Below are 24,130 nucleotides of genomic sequence, written 5' to 3' on the forward strand. Positions count from 1 at the left end.
ATGTTGAACAGGAGAGGCGAGAGGACCGATCCCTGGGGAACTCCACAAATGAGAGGCCTCAAGGTCGACCTCTGCCCCCCTGCCAACACCTACTGCTAAGCTTGTAAGCCGCCCTGAGTCTTCGGAGAAGGGCGGGATATAAATGTAATAAAAATAAAAAATAAAAATAAATAATAAATAAATAAACACCGACTGTGAACGTCCCAGAAGGTAGGAGGAGAACCACTGAAAAACTGTGCCTCCCACTCCCAACCCCCTGAGACGCCACAGCAGGGATACCATGGTCGATAATATCAAAAGCTGTTGAGAGGTCTAACAAGACTAGGACAGAGGAACAACCCCTGTCCCGAGCCCGCCAGAGATCATTCACCAGCGCGACCAATGCCGTCTCCGTGCTGTACCCGGGCCTGAAACCCGATTGGTACAGGTCCAGATAATCAGCTTCCTCCAAGAACAAAGGGAGCTGATGCGCCACCACGCTCTCAACAACATTCGCAAGAAAGCGAAGGTTGGAGACCGGACGAAAGTTGTTTAATATTGCTGGGTCCAAGGCAGGCTTCTTGAGGAGGGGTCTCACCGCCGCCTCCTTCAAGGTGGCGGGAAAACTACCCTCACTCAGAGAAGCAGTTATCACTGCCTGGAACCAGCCTCGTGTCCCATCCCGGGCCGCATAAACCAGCCAGGAGGGGCACGGGTCCAATAAACACGTGGTGGAGCTCAGCTTCCCCATGATCCTGTCCACGTCTTCAGGAGTCACAGGGTCGAACTCCTCCCAGATAACATCGACAAGACTGCCCGTGTCCTCATCGTCAGACTCTGCCCAGTCGGAGTCCAAACCGGTCCGAATCCGAGCGATTTTGTCCGACAGATATCGGCTAAACTCCTCGGCACGACCCTGCAAGGGCTCCTCCCTCACCTCCTGATTAAGGAGGGAGCGAGTTACCCTGAAGAGGGTGGCCGGGCGATTATCTGCGGACGTGATGAGGGTGGCAAAGTGGTTAGACCTTGCCACCCTCATCGCCGCGAGATAAGATCTCGTGAACGACCTTAGTCGCAACCGGTCGGATTCAGATCGGCTGGACCTCCAAGAGCTCTCTAGGCCCCGTCTCCGACGCTTCATATCCCAGAGCTCCATGAAAAACCAGCAATTAACCGACATAATCTAAAGATGACAAAAGTTCCAGTCACAAAGATCTTCTCAAAAATGAGGAAAGCGAAGAAAGGCTGAAACAGCAGATGGATCCAAGCCAGGTAGCTCAAGTCCAAATGGCCACAGGACATGGGCACCACGAGCTGACCTGTGCCGCCTGACCAACAGCGTGCAGCACCAGAAATCCAACGCCCAGCCGAAGGTCCCCTTCACCAGAAACAGGTGCGAAACAGACTCCCAGTGGCCATCAAACAGCAAAAAGCAAGAGCGAAAAGCAAACATAACACTCCCTCTCGACTCTCTGCTCGACGCTCCAGAGCTAGTTCTTCGACCATTTCGCATGCTTTCAGCTTTCAGCGTTCCGCGTTCTGGAGGCCGCTGTAGGCCGCGGCTCTATGGCTCCGAGAAACAGCTGCTCAGAGCTCTCCAAGCCGCAGCACCTCACCGCTCCACAGAGGGCCTCCGAAAAAGAAAACGCTGGAGCCAACCATCTCTCCTCCTAGATCTTTCAACTCAGCGACTTCCAGCGGAGAGGAAAAACACCTCTGCAGCCCCCTTCAGATTCCAAGGATTCCAAGGACGCCAAGGTAGCCGGAGCTCACCACAGAGCTCACCCAAGCACGTTCGCCATCTTGGGCATGCGCGAAGACATCTTGGGCATGCACGAAGAGTTGATTCCACCAAGCAGATGTCCCAACAGAGAAGGCTCTCCCCCTGGGGGTCGCCAGCCGACATTGTCTGGCCGACGGCACCCTGAGGAGGCCCTCTCTGTGTGAGCGCACAGGGCGATGGGAAAACATTCCTGGCAGCAGACGGTCCTGCAAATATCCCAGGCCTAAGTCATTTAGAGCCATGCATCTGTAAAAGGATAATTGTCTCTATTTCTAATGCTGATTTTCTGTTTCTAAATGCTTGTTTTTATACATGCATTGTTTGATTGACTATTACATCCTGCCCAGAATGACTTCTCATGAGAAGGGCAGCTATATAACATTAATAAATGAATAAATAAATTACATCCTCAATCCTGGGGGCCCAAGCAATCACAGCCATAATTACTGAATCTTATAAGGATTGAGCTCCGTATCCTTCACTTAACAGCCTCCAGACACTGAGTTAGTATGTTGACAGCTTCATTTGTGTAGCCCACAGTTGAAATGCATATTTGGCTGCATCATGCAGCAATGAAACCAACCCCAAGTGACAGATGAACTCACCAAGTAGTTTCATGTAGATGTTAAACAGCTGTGGGGGAAAAGTATCATACCTTGAGACACCCTACACATAACCCACCCAGCAATTTCATGTAGATATTAAACAATAATGGGGGAAAGTGTTGTGCCATGAGATACCCACAGGCCTGATCTCCTCCCTCCTGTCAACTCTGACGGGAAATGACCACTGAAGAAGGAGGTGATCTACTGCAGTATAGTGCTCCCCATTCTTAACACCCGTGGTTGATGGTTTCAGAAGTCACTGAAATATCAAGGAGCACAAGGGTGGATGTCCCATTCCCACTGTCACTCTGCCAAAGTTAACTGACAAGCCCAACCAATATTGTCTTTGTGCTTTACCTTGGTCTGAAATCTGACTGTATCAGGTCTAGTTAATTCTTTTCCTTCAGGATCCTGTGTATATAGCTGCCATTTGATCAACTCCTCCCCAACATTTTTCACAAAGTGAAAACTGGAAACTAAATGATAATTGTCCAGGATAGATGATTCCAGAAATGGCCTTTTGAGAAGGAGATGCACCACTGCCTTCTCCAAGGCCAGAGGGACGCCCTTTCCTGCTTCTTCAAAGATCCCACCCTTTGATTACCTCCCAAGCCATCCCCAAGGGTTTGACAAACACGTTATTGAGCTGACAGTTTGGGGGACTGTGTCTATTTCATCAGGAGTCACAGGACCAAATTCAATGTAGATAATTGAACAAGACTGTACCCCAGACAGCTCACTTGGATCTGCTAAGGTGTAGGCCAGCTTCAAGCAAATCTAGGTATCTTTATCCATCAAATAGCATGTATTACAACCCTGTAGATAAGAGCTCCCAACTTTGGGCTGCAGCCCACTACTGGGCCAGGGACTCTTGAAGGGATGGCCAGTGCATACGTGTGTGTGTGTGTGTGTGTGTGTGTGTGTGTGCACTCACTCCCCACTCTCATGCTAGTGCTGCCCAGCCCCAAGTGTCCCGCCAGCACTAGGGCTGCCTCACGCATCCTGCCAGCATTAGCGCTGCCCCGCCCTAAGCATCCTGCTGGTGCTAGCACCGCCAGCCCCAAGTGTCCCACCAGCACTAGTGCCACCCTGAACATACCGGCAGCGCTAGCATCACCTCGAGCATCCCACCGCCACTAGCACTGCCCCAGCGCAAGCATTCTGCTGGAGCTAGCGCTGCCCCATGCCAATGTCCCACCAGCACTAGTGCTGCCCCGAGCATCCCTCTGGCACTAGCGCCAAGCTGAGCATCCCACCGGCACTAGCGCCACCCCATTTTGGCACTCGCACTCACGTGGCCCTGTTTTGCACATGTGCATGTGCTTGCACTTGGCCCATTTGCATATGCACATGCACTCATGTGCGGCCTATTGGTGTGTGCACATGCGTGCATAAGTGCCTGCCTCCCTTTTCGGGCCACCAAACCAAAAAGGTTGGGGACCTCTGCTGTAGATGGTCCTGTTATGTTCACACAGACATTTGTAAGAAGCAAGAGATAGAATAATAGAGTGAAATGAAAAAGAGTAGCCCAAACAATTTGAAGTTGAGAGAGATGGAAAAGCTGAGTTACAATTAGTTCATGTGACCTATGTGCTAGATCTATATCCTGCCATTCCACTAAAATTGTACTCACTGGGAATGCTTTTGACCTTCAACTTACACCAACACTAGCAAATCTTCCTGTAATATGGATAGCATACAGTTCTAATTAAAGTGAATAATTTAATTACTCCTTTATTAAGTTGAAGGATATCCACCTAATGCAAACAATCTTTAGTAAGGTTGCCAGCACAGAATAGGAATGTAAGGCTTATCTGTATTGTATTAGGACATGTTTTTTGTGGTCTTGTATATTAAAAAAAATCACTTTTGCTAATTTTCCAGCCTTTCCCACTTGAAATAGGAAAAATGTTTTAAGAAAAGAAGAAGCTCTTCCAGAAAGGCAGGAAGTGATCCTTCTATCTTAATTAACCTGCTTTGCATAGTATTATGAGTAAATTCCATGCTATCTGTCACACAAGAACTCCTGACCATTTGTCCTTCAGGAATTCAGCTCCCAAATTCAGGCAGACAACTATGAACACTTAGAGTGCTCTTCAGTTTTCAAATGTCCCTCTAAGCTATGGCTGGCTGCATACAGATCCAGCAGGTTTTACATTTTGTATTGGGTCACTTGGCTTGGTTTTCAGCAGTGCTAAGGAAATTCTTCAATGCAAAGAAGGCACCCAAAGAAAATCCTGTAAATCATGCTACAGTAAGATGTCACCAGCTGTTCACAATTTTCTTTCATGTTCCCATTTTAATGAGAAATGTCACGTCTCAATATTATTGTCCCATAGGATGAGGAGGTGGAAAGAGTAAAGCAACAGATTGCTCTATTATGCCAACAAAAAGAGGATATTCTAACAACTATGAAGAATGCCTTGGTGGAACTTCATCAGAGTCAAGAACCACCCGAAGCTGAGGACAGTGACTTAGAATCACCAGAGGAAAATGGAAGTGCTGCTGAGTTGCAGGTAAGTTTTGTCACGTTTTTTCTTTTCTATATACAGTACATCATTGTCTGAAAGCTAAGGGTAAATGTATGATCAAACCTGTTTCTTGCTGTAGAAAATCAGAAAGAAAAACCCTTAGACATAAGAATTCAGTGTTTAGGAGGCAATTAATTTTGGATTTAAAAATTATATTCTAATGAACAGAGTTTCAAAATTATTTTCAGTTTTTTAGAAAATGAAGGATTCTTTAAAAACTGTAACTCAGAAGAAATGAAGATCTTACTTTACGTAGTGATACTGTCCCAAACCAGTAGACAAAGAGTAACTTTCATATAAAATATTTCTTAATAGTTTAATATTAAATAATAATTTGAATGCCTTTAAGGCATTAGCATAGAGATTTTTCTAAGTTTATATATTAGTCTTATATATTAGGAATACATTGCATTACATTTACATTTTGCCATTAATGCACTGGGATTTTTAATCACCAGTTTATGACAGTGTTATTCTGAGATAAGTAGTATGAAACATCTACATTTACAAAGATATGTTTTCTGGAATAATTATTTCATGTTATTTTAAAGAAACTGAACCACCATGTAAACCCATAATTTTTATAGATTTGCATAGATAGCAATAGCACTTAGACTTGTATACCCACTCCATAGTGCTTTACAGCAGGGGTCCCCAACCCTGGTCTGTGGACTGGCACTGGTCCACAGCATGCCATAAACTGGTCTGCGCAAACAAGCAAAGCCCCATCTGCAGGATGCAGGCAGTACATAATACCATGCTCCCTCTGGTCTGTTGAAAAACCTCTCTCCATTGGTCCCTGGCACCCCAAAAGGTTGGGGGCCACTGCTTTACAGCAGTCTTTGAGCAGTTCACAATGTCTGCATATTGCCCCCAACAATCTGGGTCTTCATTTCACTGATCTCAGAAGGATAGAAGGCAGAGTCAACTCTGTGTGTGTGTGTGTGTGTGTGTGTGTGTGTGTGTGTGTGTGTGTGTGTATTCTGCTGCAATGCCTTTTAATATCTTTTTAAATAAGATTTTTATTGATTTTTTCATACATTCAGTAGTACATGTCCAACAAATGTGTTGTCTGAGTTTTACATTCACTAATACAGATTTAGTTCCTAATCCTTTATTCTTTTCTCTAGCCATTGATAAAGTAAGTCCCAAGTTTGATAATATTCTGTTTCTTCTTTTTCTTTCAACCTCAAAGTCAGTCTGTCCATCTCCACACATTCTAGTATTTTTTAAATTATTTCTTCATCTGATGGCATTTCATTTTTCCAATATTGTGCGAATATAATTCTTGCCGCTGTTATTACATGTAAAATTAAATATATGCTTTGTTTATCAGTCTTTCCTGGCATTATACCTAATTTAAAAAGTTCAGGTTTAAAATCTACAAGTTTTTTTCAATATCTCTTTGCTTTGGCACATGTCTACTAAACATGGTAATAAGTACCAGACTTGTGTTTACATTTCCAACGTCTATCTGACATGTTTTAAACATTTTTGCTAATCTTGCTGGTGGCAAGTGCCGTCTATAAAACATTTTATATAAGTTTTCACCACAGCTCCTGGATACATTAAGGATTATAGGACATATATGAGACTTACTTAGTTAATTAAATAACTTAACAGAAACTTTGCAGGAGTGAATCCCGCCCTGGGGAGTGGGATTGGAATAGATCCCATACATCAGGGTCCCCAGTCTGTGGGCCACAGCCCACTACTGGCTGTGGCCTATTTGCAACTGTGCTGTATGAGTGGCTGGCTGGTGTGCATGCATGCGCACAGACAGCCCCACTCACACGAACGTCACGGGTGCTCACAGCCTCACTTGCTTGAGTGTCACAGGTGCTCTCACTCCCACTCATGTGAGCAACAGGTGCTTGTACATGCTCATGTGTCTATCCACCCCAAAACCATGTCCTCTTCCCCCTCTCCCCTCCGGGCCGCCAACCCGGAAAAGTTGGGGAACTCTGCCATACATGGTCATTGCCAACCCTTCCAACCTGTATTTTTGTAAAAATAAAGTAGGTATTAAAAAAAATGTAGAACAACTTAATATAGCTATAAAAGAAGCTATGCAGGGATTTGAAACCTATTGCACCTGAAGGACTAAAACCACTTTGCAATAAACAGATTTCTATGACACTATATGAAATTGTGCCTACAAAACTACCTAATTTGATGTCAGAGAGGACATTTTAAAGGCTACAGCAATAACTGGAGGTTTCTTTCTCTTTATGGTACAGCCCAAAAAGCGAGGATCCCTGGCTCTTTTACCTTCCTTGGTTGAGGAAGCAGAAGACAATTCCTTCCACAATGAAGTAAGTACACGGTGGAGTCTAATGAAGCTGAGTCTTACTAGAGAAATAAAAGTAGGCAGTGAAAGTGAGCAACTTAGTCATGAACAGGGGCTGCTGCGTTATACTGATATCTTTGGAAACAAGCAGCATAATCAGAATTGTCTTTCTTCTTTTTTTTTTTTTTTTTTTTTTTTATTGAAAAGTTTTAAAATACAGTTTTCCATTAGAAAAAAAAAAAAAAAAAAAAAAAAAAAAAAAAAAAACCTTCCCCCTCCCTCTACCCCCCCTACCTCCCCCCAACGTCCCTCCCTCCCCTCCTCCCTCCACCCCCCCTCCCCCCCCGACTTCCCAGAGCTAAATACAAGGTATATGTATGTAAAAAAGCAATCATAAACTACCATATACTAAAGACTATAGATTCTAAAATCCATCACTCTCTAGCTTATATAGGATAAAACACACCTTAACCATAATAAATGTATATAAAAAAAAAACTAGCATAAAAGAAAGAAAAAGGAACGAAAGAAGACTCATTCGAATGCTACATAAAACTTCTTAACCCTATACTTGTTCTGGATAAACTCAATCCATTTTCTCCATTCCATAATATAACGTTCTTGCGAATGATCTTTCAAATAGGCTGAAATCTTCGCCATCTCTGCCAGGTCGGAAACCTTTAAAGTCCATTCTTCTATAGTCGGCAGTACCTCTTTCTTCCAATATTGACCTATCAAAAGTCTTGCTGCCGTAACTAAGTTCAACATCAGCTTAGAGTCCACAACTGTAGCGTCAACAATTATTCCCAACAAAAAAAATTGCGGACAAAACTTTATCCTCCGTTTAAAAATCTTCTGCATATTCCACCAGACTTTTATCCAAAAAGCCTTAACCTTCTTACATGTCCACCATATATGAAAATATGTTGCATCTTCATCACCACATCTCCAACATTTAGGCTGGTATTTCGGATACATACTTGCAAGCTTTTTGGGATCTAAATGCCATCTATAAAACATTTTATAAAAGTTCTCTCTTAAATTTTGAGCTTGAGTAAATTTTACATTCCTCACCCAAATCTTCTCCCAGGTGTCCATTGTAATAACTTCCTGAATGTTTTGGGCCCATTTTATCATGCAATCTTTAACAAGCTCCGTTTCTGAATCAATCTCCAGCAATGCAAGATATATCCGTTTAATATGTGCTGGTCCCTGGTTTCTAATTTGCTTTATCAAATTTTCATCAGTCATTATAAATCCATTTTTCTGGTCTTCTTTCCACCTGGCCCGTAACTGAATATATTGAAACCAAGTTTGGACAACCTTCTCTTCTCGCAACAGGCTATATGCTTTCAAGCACCAAATATTCCTTTCCAAACTTAAAATCTCCTTGTACGTAGTCACATCATGTTTAAAGCCAGCATGTATATTTTCTATTGCGTGTTTTGGAATTGCCCACAATGGTATCTTGCTGCTTAACTTATGTCTATACTTCTTCCAAACTCTCAGCAATGCCTGTCTTAAAATATGCATCCTGAACACAATATCTACCTTCTTATCATACAACAAATATGCATGCCAGCCAAACAACAGATCATGGCCCTCAAGATTTAATAACCTCAATTGCGTCAAATTAATCCAATCGCTTATTCCTACTAATGCAGCAGCTTCATAATATAATTTCAAATTGGGCAGCTTAAGGCCACCTCTCTCACGAGTATCCTGCATAATCTTAAGTTTAACTCGTGGCTTTTTCCCTGCCCAGACAAATTTATTGATACCACGCTGCCATTCCTCCAAATTAGAATCTTTCTTAAGAATCGGTATCATTTGAAATAAAAATAAAAATTTGGGCAGGACATTCATTTTCACTGCTGCAATCCGTCCCAACAAAGACAATTGCAATTTTTGCCAACTCTCCAATTCTTTTTGAATTTTTCCCCATAATTTTTCATAGTTATTTTTATATAGCTTTGTATTAGAGGGCGACAAAATCACCCCCAGATATTTAACCCTTTTAACAATCTCAAATCCAGTTAATCCTTCTAAGAGAGCCTTCTGTGAAACTGTCATATTTCTAGCCAAAATTTTAGTTTTCTGTATATTTACTTTAAATCCAGAAACTTTGCCATATTGTGTTATTATCTCCATCAGGTCCACAACAGAGTTCTCTGGCTGGGTCACTGTAACAACCAGATCATCGGCAAATGCTCTCAATCTATAGTCCTGATCTCCAACTTGAATTCCCTTAATTTTTTCTGAATTCCGAATCTTGGTCAATAGTATCTCCAATGTTAACACAAATAACAAGGGCGATAACGGACACCCTTGCCTTGTGCCCTTCTCAATATTACATACTGCTGTCAAGCTATTATTAACTATGATTCGGGCAGTTTGTTTTTGATATAATGCCCTAATCGGCTGCAAAAAATTTTCGCCAAAATCCATTTTATCTAAGACTTTCAACAAAAATTGCCAATTCAATTGATCAAAAGCCTTTTCAGCATCTAAAAAGATTAGCGCTGCAGAGATCTGGTTGTGCCTTTCCAAAAACTCTAACACATCAACCTTCCCGGGCTGCCCGCGGCTCAGCTGTTTGTTTTTTCGCCCGAAACAGCGCCGATCAGCTGTTCGGGCGAAATTGAAGCCCCCTCCTCGGGAGAAGAGGAGGGGGTGAGGCCCCAGGTAGGGGTAGAGTTCTCCAGGGCCGCCTGAGCTTGGAGCTTGGGCGGCTGAAGGATTGAACTCCCCCGAAGCCTGGGTTGCTCCCAGCTGGCCGGCGTCTCTGCTCCGAACTTCTTGGAGCGGAGCCAGGCGTCTGCGAACCATCCCTGCCTGCAGAAAGGACTATGATTTAAAGGAGCAGGCAGAGCGGTACAAGAGACAAAGGTGAAGAGATTTATTTTAATATACTCTCTAGCTTGTTGGACTTTGTAAACTTTTGAAAGTGCGTCATAATTGAGGACTAAAAGATGGCGGCGAAACCTCCCCCTAAAACTCTTCGGAGTGGTGGATCCTCGCCAGTGCAACAATCATCACTACAGGCATTGCACCCTCCTGAAGCGCTGACACCGAAGGATTTACGAGATGCTTTGGATAAACTTTTGGAATCAATCAATCAATCAATGGCAGATAAATTTGCGCAGATGGAGGAGAAACTGGAGAAACTGGAGGAGAGAATGGAAGAGAGGATGGAACAGAAGCTCAGCGTGATGAAGGTAGACATTTTGTCCTCAGTGCATAAAGTGGCGGAATGTGTGGAAGAATTAGATGAAAAAATGGATGATTTGGCTCAAAGAAATGCTATATTAGAAGTAAAGGCTCGAGAGAATGAAAATATAAGAGACAAAGTGGAAAAGGAGTTAAGCTTGGCCCAATATTACCAGATGCAGTTTGCTATCAGAATTAGAGGTTTAAAAGAGGATATTAAAGAAGATTTAAAGCAACTGATCTCTGAGGCTCTTGAAGGGGTATTAAACCAGCCAGCATCTGAAATAAGAGCAGCTATGGATAAAGTGTTCAGGGTGAATTCATGGATTGCTAGGCAGAGAAAGTTGCCTAGAGATGTGGTGGTTTATTTTGCAAAAAGAGAAATTAGAGACCAAGTTATACAAGCTGCCTATGATGTTAAAGTGGTGATTGCTGGACAAGAAGTTCTGGTTTTAAAAGAAATTCCTCCAAGGATCTTAAGGGGAAGGAAGGACTATGCATTTCTTGTGCAGGAGCTTAAGCAAAGAGATATAAGGTTCAGATGGGAGATCCCTGAGGGGCTGATGGTGATGCATGAAGGTAAAAGGTACCGGCTGATTACTGTGAAGCAAGCGCGTGATTTCTATAACAATGTCTTAAAAGCAGCCCCATTAACACTTCTGGAAGCTGGAAAGGGATCTGGAGAAGGAAAACATCAAGAGGATGGAACAGAGGAAAGTGGTGTTGGAGGAGATCAAGCTACAACTTCTTTGGATGATCCTAGAGAGCAAAGAGTAACGCGTGCTGCTTTAAAACGAGCAAAGAAAATAAAAGAACAAGATCAGCAAAAGTCTTCAGATTCTTCACAACGTACATATAGTCAAGCTGTGGGAGGAGCACGGCCTAAAGAAATTAGTCCTATCAAAGCTGTGGTCCAAGAGCTTTTGGAGGATATGCATGGCAACTAAATTTCTAACCTGGAATGTTAATGGATTAAATTCACCGCAGAAGAGGAAGAAAGTTTTTCAATACTTAAAACAATTTAAGATAGATGTTATATGTTTGCAAGAAACGCATATTAGAGTTTTGGATCAAAAGTATTTATTGAACTCGAGACTGGGTACGCAATTTGTTGCCTCTGCAGAGAATAAGAAAAATGGAGTGGTTGTTTATGTTAAAAGTGCCTTAACAGCAGACTTAATTGAAGCAGATAAGCATGGACGATATGTTATGATTGAGCTGTTGTTAGAAGGTAAAAAGACGCTTTTAGTTGGATTATATGCACCTAACCAACAACAAGCTGATTTTTTTAGCTTACTTCACACAAAGATTACCCAGTTGGATTATAAATCTTTTATTTTTATGGGAGATTGGAATGGTGTTTTGGATGTACAGCTGGATAAGGCTGGAGTTTTTAAGCGCATTCCAAGTCATGCAAGACTGCCTAAATCCTTTTTTGAAATGAAGGATGACTTGGAATTACGAGATATTTGGCGTGAGAGACACTTCCAAGAGAAGGATTATACCTTTTATTCTGACAGACACCAATCTTTTTCAAGGATTGATTTTATTTTGTTGACTAATGACCTTTTTCTGAGATCTAAAAAGGTGAAGATTTGTGCGAGAATTATCTCTGACCACAGCCCAGTTTGGTTGGAGATTGATGAGGAGAAAAGAGACAGACGCTCGTGGCGTGTAAATGAGAATTTGTTTAGAAATCAGAAAAATGTGGAAGAATGTAAACAGCGGATGAAGGATTTTTTTGAGATTAATATGAATAAGGGTACTTCTATGGACATGGTTTGGGATGCTAGCAAGGCCTATATGAGAGGGGTGTTGATATATATGAACAATAGACATAGACGTGCAGTGGAAATTAGAAGGAAACAACTGGAGAATGAAATAAAGGAAAAAGAAAAGGCTTTGATTTTGAATCCAGAGGATGTGAAGATTAAGGAGGCTATTAGATTGCTAAGAGGACAATTTGATAAATTAATGGCAGATCAAGTGGCAACTAATCTGCGGTTTGCTAGGCATAATACTTTTTGCAACGCTAATAAACCAGGCAGATGGTTAGCTTATAGACTGAGAAAAAAGCAAAGGGCCTCTAATATAGATAAGATTGAATATAAAGGAAGGGTTGTGTTTCAACAGAATCTTATTAAGGATGCTTTTCTGGATTTTTATTCGAAATTATATACTAAGGAGGAAATTAATATAAAAGATATTGATATATATTTGGAGAATGCTAGCATCCCGGTTCTTACGCAAGTACAAAAAGAGGGGATTAATCAACTGATTACAGAAGAGGAAATTTTTACAGCTATTAAGGAACTGAAGGTGGATAAAGCACCAGGCACTGATGGCTTGACTGCGGCCTATTATAAAAACTTGCAATTAGAGATGATAAAACCGTTAAAGGAACTGTTCCAGACAATCCAGAGGGGGGGAGAGGTGCCCCCGTCTTGGAGAACAGCTTTTATTTCTTTGATTCCGAAGGAAGACCAGGATGCTACTCAAGTTAAAAATTATAGACCGATATCGCTTTTAAATACAGACTATAAGATATTTGCTAAGGTCTTGGCTAATAGACTGATGAGGGTCCTGCAACAGGTGATTCACGGGGACCAAACGGGGTTTATTAGTGGTAGGCAAATGAAAAATAATGTGAGACATATAGTTGATGTGTTAGAATTGTCTTTCTTCTTAAATGCATATTTTGATTATGGCAGTATTATAAATGTCATGTCATTAGGAAATTATTAAGGATCTGGTTGTTTTCCCAGATTCTGGGGACAGGATGATTGTGGATGCCCTTTTTGTTTTACTCTGTTTTATTTTATTTTGATCTGATCTGTTTTGGCATTTTGCCTGCCTGGTTGGTTATATTTGTTATGTGCTTTTAGTTGTGAGCTATGTCAGAATTGTTTAAAAGTTGGGCAGTCTATAAATTATTTAATCAAAAGAAATAAAAACATCCTATGTGGGACCAAACCTAAGGGGAGTCTGCAGAAAAGCTTTCAGTAGTAGCAAAAACTGCTGCCTTATTCCACAATCTTTCCATAGTATTTATGGAAAGATGCAAATTGTTTTCCCATTGTCTTCACTTTGGCAGATGCGTTCAAATCTATTCCAAAAAGTAGATGCAAAGGGTGACTCCCATTGGTGAGGAAGGGAGTTTTAATTTGAGGTTGCAGTGAGATCTGTGTCCTTCTGCAAGCTTTTCTTGTTTTTCTTAAAGCAAAATATAACTGCAATGTCTGATAGGCATCTTCAGTTAAAATCTCCATTGCCACAAACTGTCTTTCATACATAACTCAAAGAAGCAAACTGTGATATAGCTTTAGAGAAAGCTTCTAAAACAAAAACTAGTGTCAACTAATTTTGGTTTCTGAGCATTAATTTTATATTCAGGATATTCTCCATAATTATGAATTGCTTTCATTAACCCTTTTATTGCCCAGAGTGCTTTCTGCAAGCTTTCTGCAAATGAGAAGGAATGTGGGGGCACAAATTACAGGTTTTTTTTCTGGCTCTAAATATGGACAATAAAAATTAGTAACAACTCACAACATGAACCATGCATGAATAATATTGCTGCAGTGTTTCTCATCACTGTGAACTTCAGAATGATCCAGAATCCTGTTCTTAGGACTACTTCCTTTGTTTCCAACTTTTACAGTTACATTGGTAGTTGAACATCTAACTTTGAGTAGATGCAGTTTTGAAGCAAGAATAACTGTGGGCAACTTCAAAGAAAAAAAATCTTTCAATTTCTTTACAGGAGGTGGATACTGATATCACAAAGGCCATCTCCAGTGAAGCTCCTCTTCACATTCCAACCAAGGTAGGGGTCATGGCTATTAAATAGTTAAATTTTCTTTGAAAATATAATAATTTGCTACTTAATCTTGGAAAATCAAAATAAAAAGAAGCAAATATATTGCCAGCTATTGATGTTGTATGTTGTATTCAACTGTGAATAAAATCATAAAGAGCTTTCCCCAACTTGGAGCTTTTCCAGATGTGTTGACATATAGCTATTAGCTTCTTTAGCAGCGTCTTGCGAAAAGTTGGGTTAATTACAATTTCTACACAATAATTCAGAGTATTTATATTCAGATCCCCTATATATTGGTCTAATGTGATCTGATCCAATAGTACATTCTGGACTAACTAAAACAATATAATTTATTTTCTTGAGAAATAACAATAATAGTAATAGTAATAATAAGATTCAATAGGTGGATAAAAATGTCAAATTTAGTCTGAATATCTGCCTGACTGTGTGATGAACCAAAATGATTACTGCTACTACTTATGATTCCTTACAGTTTTAAAAACTAACAAAAGCACATGGTCCTGTATTATTAAAAGCATCATAAAATAGAATTACATCATGCACAAGAATACTAATTAAAACAAATAGTAGGGGGAAAAATAAGGCCATTCATTATCTAGCACTTGAGAAAAAAGACTGCAGCCGATGGTGGACATATCTAGGGAGGAAGCCCTAAGGAGTGCCATTACTGAGAAAGCCCAACTCTTAAGGACCACCCAGATCCCCTCATCTGGCAAAAGAATTGAAGAAGGACCCCAGGCAGGCCTTGAGGCTCTAAGAAGGTAGATTGGTTGTATATCCAGTTTTCCAGCTACAGATATTTCAGCCGTTGCACCTATGAAACACAAGACACAATTACAGACTTTTTTTTTAAGAGAGAGGAGTAGAATGATTGCTTGTTATAAAACGCTGAAGAAGTCTTGAGGGTAGGAAGAATGGAATGATATTGCTCAAATCTTTGTTTACAGAGCCCATTTGACAACCTTCTCTTTTGTGAGGAAAAAAAAAATCTCCCCCTTTTTTGCTAGGTTTTTATTTTATTGTTTTTAATGTTAGAGTAAATGCCTTTAAGAGACCAAAGTTCAAAAGCAATATGTAAATATTTACTCTGGGGCCTATGCTCCAGCTTTGAAATGCAGTACCTGGAATCTTAACTGACAAGCTCTAGAAAAACACTTTTCTGTAGGTCCTGTGGGATAGGATTTAATAATAAGCTATGAGTCAGCCGACTTCCTGTTTCGTCAGCCTACCTGTGGAAATGCAAATGAGTTGCTAAGAAACCTGTTGTGCCAGATCATGTGTTGTTGCTGGTGGCTGAGATTACTTTTTTCTATCTTTTTAATCTTTCTTTCCTTTTTTAATGTATATATACCTATATATAAAAATCCCATTTGGCAAAGTGTGAGAATTCATGCTGCTTTCTGAGCACATGCTTACTGCTTTAGGTTTCATATATCCTGAGAATTCGGCTGTTCTTTCTTTCAGGGCAGATCTTCCACGCAACTCACTAACCCTCCCGAGTGCTTATGGAGATCACTGAGCAACACAAAGGCAACCGAGGACACAGTTAGGTCTGATTCTGAGCCAGCTCAGGTCCTCCATGTGTGCCAGGCTCAGATTGTTGAGCTGGAGCTGTGGCTCGATCAAGTGGAAGAGTCTCTAGGATCAGAAGCCCAGATCTGCCAAATGCAGCAGTCGGTGGAGCAGCATCTAGCTGCATGCCAGGTAAGAGGAAGAACTGGCTAAACTTCACCACTGCTTTTTGTAAATCGTCAGCTTTCTTTTAAGTCACTCTACACAGTACTTAGTGTCTCCACTGTCTTTACTCCTTGCTCTCTTTGAAATGCTCCTGCAGTTAGATGGGTTAATTTTAAGGGGCGTAGCTAGATTAATTTCCCAATGCTCTTGACTCAACCAATCTTTGCTAACTTGGACAGGCACTGTAAGACAAAACAATCTCAGTCTTATTTCCCAGGAATGGGCAGAATGCAGACTGGGGTCTATTGGCCTGATATTTTATAGTTGATCAGCAAGTGTTTTTCCAGTTACCAATTATTTAGCAGTAGCAGCAACAATACATTTCCCATCTAAAATGAGCTATGAGGTAAATAGATTTAGGACTAATCAGGATTGTAAACTCAGTTCAGTGCTGGTTATGTAAACTAACTCCTACACAAATATTCTGGAGGCAGTGTGATATGTTTTGTTAAACACATTTTGGCTGCTGCTTCTATATCTCTCAGGCTAAAAGTGCTAAAACTCCAATACCATGCAGATAAGAAGTTGTGACCTAATTAGAAAACACTGACCTTGTTGCCTCCCGATTATGAGAACTCAATGCAATGTCTACTTATAAGGGTATGAAGTCAATAATTCAGCAACCTGAAATTCCAGTTAGCACTCTTAAAAACCACTGACAAGATTCGAGTCAGCATTACCATAAAGATTAATTTTAAACTTCATGGACAGTGTCAAATGAAATATCATAACTTAAATCAAGTTTCTAGTCCTTATTGTGATGGAAGGTGAATAAACTACATCAGAATCAGAATATAGCTGTAAGGGACCTTCTAGTCCAGCCCCCTGCTCAAGCAGGAAACCCTATATCATTTCAGACATGCGGCTGTCCAGTCTCTTCTTAAAAACATCTAGTGATGAAGCACCCACAACCTTTGAAGGGAAGCTATTCCACTGGTTAATTGTCCTCATTGTTAGGAAGTTCCTCCTTAATTCCAGGTTGCTTCTCTCCTTGATTAGTTTCCATCCATTGTTTCTTATCTTGCCTTCTGGTGCTTTGGAAAATCAATTGACCCCATTAACCTTGAGGCAGCCTCTCAAATACTGGAATACTGCTATTGGAATCATGTCTCCCCCTAGTTCTTCTTTTCTCTAGACTGGCCATTCCCAAATCCTGCAACCGTTCTTCATATGTTTTAGTCTCCCGGCCTTTAAACCATCTTAGTTGCTCTTCTTTGCACTTTTTACAAAGTCTCAACATCTTTTTTTGTAATGTGATCAAAACTGGATGGAGTATTCCAGATGTGGCCTTACTAAGGCTTTATAAAGTGGTACTAATACGTCATGTGATTTTGATTCTATGCCTCTGTTAATATAACCAAGGATTGTATTAGCTTTTTTGGCTGCTGCCACACATGGCTGGCTGATGTTTAAGTGATCGTCCCCTAGGACTCCAAGGTCCCTCTCACAGTACCTTTAGTTTTTCCTGCCCAGGTGTAAAACCTTGCTTTTCTCCACATTAAATATCATTTTGTTGGAAGGGGCCCATTGTTCAAGTCTGTCAAGATCTTTTTGGATTCTGAGCTTGTCTTCTGGGGTGTTAGCTATTCCTGCCAGCTTAGCGTCATCTGCAAATTTGATGAATTCCCCTTCCATTCCCTCATCTAAGCTATTTATGAAGATATTGAAGAGTACTGGGCCTAAGATGGAACCTTGTGGTACCCCACTGTTTACTTCCCTCCATGTGGATGTAGTACCATTAAGACCTTCATTTGAAAGTACCAAATGAAAAATCGTAGACTGTTTTGAGGACAAGAGTCCACTATCTGCTGATTGGACTGTACTCCAAGCTAGATGAAATTTCCAGGCATAGATACCTTGGTAGATATTTGAAGCCTGTCACATTTCAAAGAAGTAGATAGAAGGTTGTTTGTGCTTAGCTTCTTTTGTTCATAATTTTAAAGCACAAAACGAAAGTATAACCGCATTGAGAAATTAAATGAAAATGTCAAACATTGTTACTTCTTTTGTGGGGTTAATTAATACCAGTTTTCTCAGAAATACTAGGCATCAGGGTTTTTCTGGATTTTTTAAAAGTACAGTTTAAGAAGATGATTGAAAGTATTGCTAAACTTTCTATTGTTTCTGATCAATTTTCTGCAAACAGAATGTTTCAGAACAAATTATTTACAAATGTACTCATAGCAAATTATGTATAATGGGGCTTTTGTACTAAATCTTACCAAACTGACTTTTGAAGTAATGGGAAGAGAACTGAAACAAGAATACTTAATCTTTATCATTCATGAACAGTATTTGGAGGAGTAGTGATAAACAATTTGGATTTTAATGTTTTCATATGGACCCCAGAACAACCTGCACAGGTCTCTTTATCTCATGCTTTATTAGATAAGAAAAATCTCTGGTATCTCTTGTGATAAGTAAGATAGGTAAAGGTTAGGTAAAGGTTCCCCCGCACATGCGTGCTAGTCGATTTCGACTCTAGGGGCTGGTGCTCATCTCCGTTTCAAAGCCGAAGAGCCAGCGTTTGTCCGAAGACGTCTCTGTGGTCATGTGGCCAGCATGACTAGATGCAAAAGGCGCACGGAAGGCTGTTACCTTCCCACCATAGTAGTCCCTATTTTTCTACTTGCATTTTTACATGCTTTCGAACTGCTAGGTTGGCAGAAGCTGGGACGAGTAACAAGCGCTCACTCTGTTACGCGGCACTCGGGATTCGATCTGCCAAACTGCCGACCTTCTGATCTACAAGCTCAGCGTCCTAACCCACTGAGCCACCTTGTCCCTACTTATAAGTAAGATACAGTATGGCAAAACCCACTAAAAAGGAACACTTCTTGCTATAGCCTGCCTTCTAAAGATACTCATTGAAAATAATAAGGGCTCTATAAAAAAAAAAGCTAATAATTTTGAGCCTGTATTCAATTCACCTCTGGCTTTGAAACTTGCTTTTAGATATCCCAAATTCTTACAGCAATACGCTGCATGGATTCAGAGAAGCTCTTGTGCTCCTGAATCACTTGCCCCCATGGCTGAGCATGTCAAAGGAAAGAAATCTTTTTCTCTATTGCTTGGTGATTTTGAAAATGTTTTGCATGGATAATAAATGTTGCTGCTGCCCTTATTTTCCCTCACGTGCTTTCCACAGTTCTCCTTTAAACTTGGTTTCCAGGCCTGATGCTGTCCCATTAGTCCATCTGAACAATTTCTGGTGTGTCCTTAACAGGAATTCTGTTCCTGTTAGCCAACCCAATGTGGTCGCTCTGTGTGGTACCTTTTATCTCTTTCAAATGTGTCCCTATTGTCAACCTTTCAAGCAGCAAGTTTATGAAATGAGGGTTAGGGTGATGTTACTCTATGAAGAGTCCTATCTGTGGTTCAAATCATTAAGGAAACAACCACCACCCAGAAAGTAACAGTACAGTCAAACAAAGCAGTGAAAATGTTTCAAGTCCATTAACACTCTTGATCAGAATATGTTTTGAGGACTGGGTCCTGCTCACCTTCAACGCACCTCTTCTAAATAGAATTTGCCTAGGGCAGTGTTTCTCAACCTTAGCAACTTTAATATATGTGGATTTCAACTCTTGGAATTCCCCAGCCAGCCATTCTAGCTGGAGAATTCTGGGAGTTGAAGTCCAACATCTGAAAGTTGCCAAGTTTGAGAAATGCTGGCCTGGAGAATGTGTATGCTGAAAATCTCCCAGGTCAAGGAGAAGGATAGTGGAAAGGATCAGAGGAGAACATTCTCCTCCAGGGAGCACCTTGAATGAAACAGCTGGCTCGAGCAGCAAGATTGGTCCTTTCCTAGTGATTTTTCAGAAACTTAAGACCAGGCTTTTCTAAAGAGTTGTTGGAGATCGAAGTGTGGGAATACTTGCCTTGGATAGAAAGAGTGTGCTCTGGGTTCACTGTGGTATTATAATATGTCCTGCAGTGTTATTTGTTTGATCTTTATTGCCTATTTGGCTTTTTAAGGTGATAAAAGTCAACCAGATTGATGCAGCATAATAGCTGCAATGATACATACATATGTGGAAAGGGAAAGTCAGAAGTAGAAGAAGATCATCTCAGGTGGACATTTACAGAATATTTATAGCATGAAATTGGCACACAAATAAATATCACTATATGAGACCAGCCTTCAGATTTCTGAGGCTTTTCACTTTCTATTAGAAAAATGAGATCCACAATATATGTAATAAAAAAGACAGTTCCTCTGAATGTATGCTTAACTGAGAATTTTTTGACAAATACATGAAATACATAAATTTCTACTCTTGATTCTTTTATTCCCCACATCTTCAGAAGCCAGGAAGGTGGGGGGAGGGGTAGGAAAGGGGGTCACATTTAGATGGGCCTTCCCAGGCATTGGAGTTATCAGCCTTTAAGCTTTAGGACCTTTAGTAAATAAATGTTTTGTGAATGATTAACTGCTTGACTTCCTCAGGTGATGTTAACAGAAATTGAACAGAAAGTCATGTGGTTACTGGAGGAGTGCAAAGGTGCGTCCACTAGCAATAATAGCTCAGGCCTCGAACAAGAAACAGAGAACCTTTCCTTGAACCTTAAAAACGTGAAGTGCAAGTTGGAAAAAGTCCAGCGCATGCTCCAAGACAAATACACAGAAGAACAGGTAAACTGAAACATCAAGAAACTTGAAGAGTCATTATTATGCTGCCTGACTGCCAACAATTCTTACTGCATTTGCAGAAAGCAAACTTTCCCAACCTGCTGCACTTTTATTTATGTGGATTTCAGATTCCTAGAATTCTCAGCGTTTGGGAATTCTGGTAATTGAAGCCCACTTAACTGGAAAGCATGCAGCGTGGAGACAACTGGTGGAAAGGATGTGTATATGTGAATATCCTGCATATTAATGATGACTACAGGTAATTCCAGCCTTCTGGAATTTTGGAGCCTTGTATGCATCTACTCTGGGATCACAGTTCCCTGAATTCGCAACATATTTACAGGGCCCTAGGTTGGGGAAGAGCTCGCCTGTGGGGATGCATGTGTTACAATTACTTGCCTCCTCAGCTCTACTTAATATTATGTCTGTTAGTCAGAAAATCATGCATTGTTATTTAGCTGAGAAGCATTTTTATATACATACACACACACACACACACGGCTTTTTTTCTCATAGAACGCTCAGAACGGAGTTCCGGCACCTTTTTTGGATGGAACCTTGTAGGATAGGCAAGGCGGGTTGTATGACATGTGTGAGTTCCAGCACCTTTTTCTTATACAAAAAAAGCACTGCATATATACATATACATATACATACACACACACACACACACACACACATCCATTCCTAGGTATGTAGGTGGGGAAAACATAACAGTTGCCTTTCTTGAACAACCTCAGGCACATCGATAACAAAATAGCTCATTATCAGTAGCAATCCTTTCCTGTATTGTGATTCTTTCCCTTTAGTTTGTTTCCAGTATGTGGCATCCAAAGGTAAACCATATCTTGGTATACAGATGGGTTAGATAGCATTCACAAAGTTTACAATATTGCAAAAGATTGCAACATTGAATATTTTAGTTACGTATTTGTTTGAACAATTTCTATAGCCATTCATCTAAACAGTGATTTTGGGTGATGAATAATCATAAGATCAATTAAAACCAGTACAAACATTATACACATATTCATTCATTCACTCATTTTCTCCAGATGTTGTATTTTTCCCCAGATCTGCTGATATCTTCCCTTTTCTGTAGCTGGCATTGTTTTGTTAGCCTAAGGATCTATATTCTCATAATTATTTTGCTAATCATTAAGAAAAATCACAATAATCCCAGCTCTTTAAAAGCAGCTTCAGACTGGTTTACGTGTATGGTACAGATGTATTCTGACTGAAAAAAGGCCTTTTCTTAATAAGGAACAATAGCACTGAGTCAGAGAGAGTATAAATGGAATATTAGCTCTCTGCCATTGGGGCTAACTCCCTGGTTCCTTATGATTGTCTGTTCATAAGTGCCCATAATTGGACTTAGTTCTCTGCCAAAAAAAAAAGAAAAAGAAAGAAACCTTGTGCTTAGAGATGACGTGGCCTTGGTGATAATGTATTTGGGGCAAGAATAGCAACAATTATTAAAACTCTTTTGAAAACCGTTTTTGAAAAGCTGCATGAAAGTCCTCCGGGATTGCTTCATGCAGAGTCTCCTTTGCTCCTGGGGGGATGGGAAAAGAGACGGAGAGAACTTGGTTGCAGCAGCAGGGATGAATAAATGAGCGCTGTGGACTGTGATAATGAAACTGGAGCATCTTCACCTGGCCTCCAAGCCACCTCAGAAGAAGAAAGTTGATAATGATGAATAAAAAGATTGTTTCACTTTTCTGTCATCACTATAGGCTGCTAGAGAGTTCCAGATTTGATTGAAGATAGTTGCCCAACCTTATTTGTGTACATAATAAAAGTCGGGCTCAAGCATAGTCCACAGTGGTGGGCATGAAGATCCCAGATTCAATTCATGTATTTCCAGAAAGTGAGAAGTCCTGCCTGAAACTCTTGAGAACTCCTGTCAGTCACTGTCAACAGCATTGGACTCGGTGGATCAGAACTCTGACTCAGTCTATGGCAGCTTCTAATTCTAACATACTGTCTACAACCAGATTTGGTGGATAACATGAATACAAGGATAGGAATTTAAAGGAGAGAAGCCGTGGGTAGTAAGCAGCATGAGGTCCTTTCCACAGTAGTTGCTTTTTGCCTGTTATCCTTTCCCTACTCTCCATCTGTCTATCTTGGCCAGCCTTCTTGCCGTTCTGAGAGGAAAGCGACAGGAGTAGGAAAGCTACAGGGAGAAGTAGTAAGATGAGGAATGATTGAGAACCTCCTGCTTCTGTTTCCTAGTCCTTTCTGGTGATTCTTTCTGTGCATATTTTCATCGGAGAAAGATTCTTACATGTGTAATTTTACTGTGATGGTTCTACTTGGTTTAAAAAAAATAGCATGAGAAAATTTAAAGTACATGCATGTTCTCTTTACATTTTTTCTAAAAAAAATGGTACTCTTTCTCTTTAAAGATGAGCACTATTGAAAAGAGCTCTGTCAACTTCCCACAGCCACTTCATTTGGATTCCTCTAATTCGTTTCCAAATGTGACCTCAGAGAGACCTCCAAAAGGTTCTCAGCATCAACAGGTAATTTTTCCTTTACTTACTTATTTATTAAATTTATATGCCATCCATTTCACTGTCCAAGGCCTTTTGTTTTGTTTATTCGTTTGTTTGTTTATGAGAACTTACATGGCAGCCCACTCACTCTGACTGTGGGCAGCTTACAAAAAACTAAAAACCCAATATACAAACAGAAAAAACAATGGCGACAAAATCAGATAAGCAACTTGATGGGCTCCATCCCACTCTAGGTTTCTGTGGCCGTTGGCAAAGAATGTCACCCTGGGGGCCAATCTAATCTCCACTGGGCTGATGTTCCAAAAGAGGGAGCCACAACAGAGAAGGCTCTTCTTCTGATTCCTGTCAGATATATCTCCTTAGAATAGGGGACCCGCAACATTCTTTTCAGTTAACCTGGTCCTAAACCATGTAGAGCAGGGGTGTCAAACTCAATTTCATTGAGGGCCGCATCAGCATTGCAGTTGCCCTCAGGGGGCTGGGTGGGTATGGCCAGGGTGGGTGTGGCCTACTGGGTGGGCGTGGCTACAGTACGTATAGCCTACTGGGGGGCGTGGCCAGCTCTACATCATTCGCATCAAGGGTGCCTTTGGGGGCCTGGGCAGGAGTAGGACAGATCTGAGGGTCTCTGGCAGAAGGAGGGTCTCTGGGCCAGGGCCAAGGCAGTGGGGGCTGTTCCCTCACTGTTTCCAGGATGGCTTCGCGGGCCGCATGAAACCACTTTACGGGCCGGATCTGGCCCCCGGGCCTTGTGTTTGACATGTATGATGTAGAGCTTTAATGGTAACCACCAGGATCTTGAATTGTACTCAGAAGCAAATCAACAGCCAACGCAGTCCCGCAGGAGAGGTAACACATATGCATAACTGGTTCTGACAGAACTCTGTGGGTTGCTGCATTTTGAACTAACTGGAGCAGGGGTCTTCAAACTTGGCCCTTCAAACTTGGCGTGACTGGCTGAGGAATTCTGGGAGTTGAAGTCCTCAAGTCATAAAAGGG

The 24,130-nt window shown here is 41.0% G+C and overlaps 1 protein-coding gene across 13 annotated transcripts in view; it reads left to right on the forward strand.

Annotated features, from left to right (window-relative positions):
* SYNE2 (spectrin repeat containing nuclear envelope protein 2) overlaps window positions 1-24,130 on the forward strand; it is a 252,931-nt gene that overhangs the window by 147,066 nt on the left and 81,735 nt on the right. For 12 of the 13 annotated variants that reach the window (XM_081313260.1, XM_081313271.1, XM_081313261.1 and 9 more), the window contains 6 exons: window positions 4,707-4,883; window positions 7,139-7,213; window positions 14,162-14,224; window positions 15,704-15,943; window positions 20,427-20,612; window positions 23,021-23,137. In XM_081313260.1, coding sequence (XP_081169386.1) covers window positions 4,707-4,883; window positions 7,139-7,213; window positions 14,162-14,224; window positions 15,704-15,943; window positions 20,427-20,612; window positions 23,021-23,137 — 858 coding nt within the window. The remainder of the gene's footprint in view (window positions 1-4,706; window positions 4,884-7,138; window positions 7,214-14,161; window positions 14,225-15,703; window positions 15,944-20,426; window positions 20,613-23,020; window positions 23,138-24,130) is intronic. The other variant, XM_081313270.1, reaches the window with a different exon arrangement.

Source organism: Vipera berus (assembly GCF_964194415.1).
Source record: "Vipera berus genome assembly, chromosome: 1".
Taxonomy (NCBI): domain Eukaryota; kingdom Metazoa; phylum Chordata; class Lepidosauria; order Squamata; family Viperidae; genus Vipera; species Vipera berus.